Raw genomic sequence first — 6,000 nt, 5'->3', positions numbered from 1 at the left:
CTAATCCCAGAATGACTTTCTTCCCCTTAGATGGTCCTCCTCCCACTCTTACTTTAAGTCCTTGACCCCTTCCCAGGAGCTCAAGAGAGAGTGAATTATTCCTCTCTTTATTTTAAATCTCTCTTCTACTACTCCTTTCCTTTACTCTCCACTTATAGACCTATTCTCCTTATCCTAAAGAAAAAATTAAAATTCTTTTAGCTCAGTCCCTTCTTTTGCCTTCCTTTCAATGCCAAAATAGTCTACATCTGGTGGTTGCTCTTTCTCAGTACTGTTCTATGATTTGCTTCTACCCCTATCACTGTAATAAAACTGCGCTCTGAAAGATCACTAATGATCCCCTAATTTCCAAATCCAAAGACTTTTTCTCCATCCTCAGCCTCCTTGACCTTTTGTAGCATTTATATTGTTAGGACACACAGCATTGTGGTTAAGCAGCCCCAAGAGTTAAACTGCCATAATTTAAAGTTGCTTCTGTAAATTGCAAGCCTTGAATTTTGGTAAGTTTTAAAAATCTTCTGTCTCCATTTGTCATCTATAAAAAAAGAGATGATAATAGCAGTATAGGTTTCTTAAGGGTGTTGAGTGGATGATAATTTTGGTAAGGCATGTTGCAGTGCCTATCTCATTCTAGGTGTTCAATAAGCATTTGCGATAGTGTTTGAACCCATCGTTTCACTTTTGGGGGGTAAAGTTCTTCTTAAGCTGACACTAAAACATGTTCTTCTTCTCATCCACTTCTATGTATAACTCTTTCACTTCTTTGCTGGGTGATACTGGGCATGTCTTTAAGCCTGATAAGTGGCGATTACTACCTATTCATAAAAAGATTGAAATGATACATGTAAGACGTTTAAGTTTAGCACAATATCTGGCATACAGAAAACATTTGCTTTTCTGACTAAAGAAACAGAGGAAACATCTCTGGTTCCGTAACTTTCCTTCTTCCTGTCTTAAATCTGAATGTTGATATCTGGTGTAAGGCAATCACATTGCAGGTAGGAGGGAAAAGCCAAGAAAACTGCAGAGATGACTATCTGATATCATTGAATGAACACCAGAAGCCCCTACCTCCAGAATTCCTATGTTTGTTTTTGTTTAAGCCACTGTGAACTGGTTTAAACTACCTGATCTTCTATTACTTGCAATGAAAATATTCCTAATGATACAGTCCCAATTTATGCTTAACAGTTGTAGCTAACAGTCTTTCTGTTATCCTTCTAGGCAGTTTATAAAGATGAACTGAGAGTATCTACAGTTATTTCCAACTTAACTACATCTATTTTGAATCCTTGTGCTACAGATAAACTAGTTAGCTCTTTGGGGAAGTTTTTTTAGGTGCAGTGCCCAAAAGTCTTAAACAACCACATAGTTCCACTGTCTGTGGTATAAAATGGCAGTATCATCTTGTTAACTAAAGACAATAGGTTTGTCCTACATATAGAATATGCCTTTTTTCTCTATCTATTCTGCAAAGAAGCCACTAAATAGATTGAGAAGATAGCAACTGAGTAAAGCAACTCGTTCAACATAACGAGTATGAAAAGATAACAATTTTGGAGTTGGCCAGATGGAGACAGAGTCTAGTTTCACCACTTCCTAAAATGTAAATTTTTTGATCCTCAGTTTCTTTAATTGTAAAAGTAGCCTAAAAAGGGGATAGCGTTCCTACAAAGGGTTATTATGAAGAGCTAAGGTTAATGCTGTCAAGTGCCTAGCATAGTGCACAGTGTGGAATACAAAGAATCTGCTCTTTTATTGCTTCAATTATATAGTAGACAGTGAGTAAATTTTACTGCCCTGACCACTCCCACAGAGCATTAAGGAGGACTAGAGTTAAAATTCACCCACAGGAAGCTTTTGAAGATTAATCTCAACTATTCTGACCATACTCTTTCTGAGCCCCGATTAACATTTATGGAGTCATATGTTTTTCAAAAATTATATTCAGATAAGTGATTTCTACTTCAAATTAGACACTCCAACAATATGGTAATTACTCAAAAAACATTTTTTATAATGCCTCTTTAAGGAACATTTTTCATAACATACACCTTCTGTGTCATAGGTATTAGCGACAGAGTGAATGCTGGTCTTTTGGGGAAGGTCACATGACAAATAATAGGCCTAATGGTGGCTAATAGTTAAAGTTATCTAACTTCCTTAGATGCATTTTCCCACACGTACTGAGAACATTATACGTGTGTGTGTATTTTCCTTAATAGTGATAAATCATCATTTTTATTTTGAAGTTTGTGGGTTTTTTGGAAAGCCAAAAGTCATTTTAAGATATCACTGATGAATAAGGTGACTTCAAAATATGCCAGATTTTATTGGGGGGGAGAACAAAATACAACAAAACAAATAGAATACAACAAAAGCAGAAGTGAGATTTAAATATTAAGAAATAAATTTTTCTTTTATGACCCAGAAACTGGCTTTGAAGGTAATTCTAAAATGTTTTGGGGTTAACAGCTTCCAAGAGTGCCCATTTTGAAAGACAACAATCGTGTATGTGTATATTTGATTAAAAAAAAATAAGTCCCTTTTTTATTCACAACTGGACTAAAGATCTCATTTTGTAAACATGATGTCTATGCTTAAAACACAGAACATAGAAACACAAAGAAAGGTCTGTCAGGAAAGATCTGTTTTTAGTGCTTGAGTCAATCTTCCAACATTGCTTATTTCAAATCAGTGTTTTTCCTACTTTTTGACCAATGTATTTTGACAAATACATTGTTGGAATGTGGCCTTTAACACGAAAATGACCTAGTCTGTGTAAATTTTGATGTAAATATGATTTAACAGTTTAATGAAGCAATACTTAATTTGTGTGATAAAAATCAGATATTTTCTTTTCTGTGGTTATCTATTTTGCGACCTCCTAAATTGATTTCACGTCCCGCTAATGGGTCGAGTAGCAGAGTTTGAAGCAAACGTTGTAAATAGCCGGTCCCACTTGCCAGGCTCCAGGGTTAGCTTGTCTCTAACTCATCCTTTCCCAGACCAGCCAGCTTCCCGCGGCTTTGGTAACCTAGCAACCAGACAGCGCAGGCAGACACTTCCGGACCACAGTTGTCCAATCAGCTCTGCAGAGTTGTCGCGGAGGCTGATGGGGCGCCGGAGACTGCGCGGCCGCGAGTGAGTGCATCTTGGTGACGGGCGGACGCGGGACTGTGGTGGCAATGGCGGCTTGGTCCACCTTAAACGCTGCGGGTGTGACTCTGTTCCTCTTGTTGGTCCTTCTTCGCGTCTCACAGGCTCAGACCTTCTTCTTCCCTTTCCGGCAGCCGGAGACATGCGGCCACAACCAGTACTTCGATATCTCCGCGCTCTCCTGTGTCGCGTGTGGAGCCAATCAGAGGCAGGATGCTCGAGGTGAGACGGTCCGGGATGGGCCCTAGCCAAAGTAACACCTCCGCCTTGATGCTGTCCCCAGACCCCTCGTCACTAAAATATCTTTTCGTCTGCGGAAGAATGTTTCAGAAGGGTTAACTGCCAACGCCTGAGAGGAGGGTTTCTTGGAGGATTGAAGTTTGCACACAACGAGTGAGGTTGGGGAAACCCTGAGTCCGCTACCTCATAGGCTGTCGAAATTAATTTCTCGGCTCCAGTCCCTCACTCCTCATCCGGGGGGTCTTTAGGGAGGCACCTGGAAAGCTGACTACCGAAGGAAGAAAAATAGAGAAGTAATCTGAGGTGCAGAGGAGCAGGTGACAGAACAGGTCAGGGAGGGAATGCAAATTAGCGCTTGTAAACTTTGATAGTTTTTGATCTTTTCAAATCCCAGAATTTAGAGCTGGAAGGGACCTTAACCGTAATCAGGTCCAGTCTTCTCGTTTTACAGATACAGAAATGGAAGCCCAGATGAGGTCGTAATGTCTTCTTTGTCTTCTAAATTGGGGACAGGAAGAACTCCTGTCTCTTTGCCCTCAGTCTTGACCTATGTGTTTCCACTATGCAGTCTGTCCGTAATATTATAGATTTCCTTAGGATTTAGCCCTTTCATTGTTGAATATTACTGATTGCCCTTAAAGTCTCTTTAGATTAAACTTAACTTTTTTTTTCTTGAGACGTTCATCATTTGGTCCTAGTTGTCCTCACTGAAACTGCTCAGAATAAGACTTTTCCCATATTATAAAGTTTAGAATGTTTTTAATCTCGGTTTGGGCACCCAGGTATTAACTTTCTGCCATCTTTAAATTTGATGTATCTTTATTTAAGTCACTGTGTAGGACAGGTCAGGATTCTCAGGTGAGGAAATATGAATGAGAAAGCATTTCCCAGACTCTAAAGTGTAAGGTTCATAGTTATGAACCCTGATATCATAAACATTCTACTACATGGATTCCTATGGGTGCTGATCCACTTAATGCCTTCTTAGAGAATGCTGTCCTTACCTATTCAGCAAATTGAGTAGTGATTATCTTATAAAGTTTACTATCTTTCCAAACAGAGGAAAACAGTGATTTATTTGAATCGAGATAACTTTCCTAATAAGGTTTTGTTTTGACAAAGTAAATTTGAATTCATTGAATATATGTGTATGGTTGGATGAAATAGAAATGCAAAATCTCCCATAGCAGTTAATCAGTAGTTTGGTTATTAGTTTAATAGTTATAACTTAATAGTTTATTTATGCTTGCACTTAAAATGGTAGCAAACACAATACCTACTGTGTGCCAGACGGATTCTAAGACCTTTACAGATAATAACTAACTTATATTAACCCCGTGAGGTAGGTACTATTTGTTGTTCCCATTTTACCAAATTGGAAGCCAAAGCACAGAGCCTTGCTCAGGGTCACACAACTAAGTAGCAGAATCAAGATTAGAACCTAGGCAGTACTGGCTCCACTGTATTCCTTTTTTTTTTTTAATATTTATTCATTTGGTTGCCCTGGGTCTTAGTTGTGGCAGGAGGGCTCCTTAGTTGCGGCTCGTGGGCTCCTTAGTTGTGGCATGCAAACTCTTAGTTGTGGCATGCATGTGGGATCTAGTTTCCTGACCAGGGATCAAACCCCAGCCCCCTGTATTGGGAGCACAGAGTCTTAACCACTGCTCCACCGGGAAGTCCCTCTGCTGTCTTGCTCTTAACTACTACTTCTCAAGATCTTAAGAGTTATTAAAATTTTCCTATCTTGGAGTTTTATTTATCAAGGTCAAAATTGGCTCTTTTCTTTTTAGGAACTGTATGTGTGTGTCTACCAGGATTTCAGATGATCTCTAATAATGGAGGACCTGATATTATTTGTAAAAAGTGCCCAGAAAACATGGTATGGAGTATTTATTTTAAAAAATAATCTTACTGTAAAAAATAGTAAATTAAATACCTTTGTTTTTTAAACTACAATTTAATGCTGTACTCTAATATTTTCCCACAGATTTTAAAATTATTAAGCCAACTTTGTTTTTACTAGAGTAAATTTTGGGAGATCAGTGAAATTTTGCAAACTTGGAAAAAACAAAGATATTGCTTTACTTTTTGAAATCTGAAAAAACACAAAGCTGTGAAAATTTGAGTGTCTTTATTTTTATTTCATAGAGAAACTGCGTTATAAAAGCAAATATCAATAGATGAGTGAATGATACATATATAGAGCAGTTTTTCATTTTTGTATCATTTGGTACAGAGTGAGTTCAGTGTCTTAGATTTAGCGTCAACAGTTTTATATAATGATTCATGTTCGTAATGATATCTGAGTGATAAGTTCATGAAATGCCAGTTTCATCAGTAAATAGGTTAATATCTGTTTTGTTAATCATTTCATTGTATCATAATTTTTGGAAAATTAGTAAATTAATAGTTACTATATATGATGATTCTTAATTAACAGAAATATATCTTTGAATCATTTTGGGTAATTAGGAGTCAGTGTGCCAGTTCTGCCTTTATAGTAATGTTTCTTCTCATTATTGTATTAAAAAAATTGAGTCTGGGAATTTAATATTTAATATATAAACCAGTCCTTGTTTATGACTAGTACTTACAGGTTTG

At 37.5% G+C, this 6,000-nt stretch overlaps 1 protein-coding gene across 4 annotated transcripts in view; it reads left to right on the top strand.

The window, feature by feature from the left end:
• The first annotated feature begins 3,126 nt into the window (after positions 1–3,126).
• The window catches only part of TMEM67 (transmembrane protein 67), a 45,148-nt gene continuing 42,274 nt past the window's right edge, over positions 3,127–6,000 (top strand). For all 4 annotated transcript variants that reach the window (XR_010936284.1, XR_010936285.1, XM_067711774.1 and 1 more), the window contains exons 1-2: positions 3,127–3,381; positions 5,190–5,278. Coding sequence is in view for 2 of the 4 variants with exons in the window: in XM_067711774.1 (XP_067567875.1) it covers positions 3,189–3,381; positions 5,190–5,278 (282 nt within the window). In the remaining 2 variants the exon portion in view is untranslated. The remainder of the gene's footprint in view (positions 3,382–5,189; positions 5,279–6,000) is intronic.

Source organism: Pseudorca crassidens, chromosome 17 (genome assembly GCF_039906515.1).
Source record: "Pseudorca crassidens isolate mPseCra1 chromosome 17, mPseCra1.hap1, whole genome shotgun sequence".
NCBI classification, from domain to species: domain Eukaryota; kingdom Metazoa; phylum Chordata; class Mammalia; order Artiodactyla; family Delphinidae; genus Pseudorca; species Pseudorca crassidens.
This window is presented reverse-complemented; position numbering and strand designations above follow the sequence as displayed.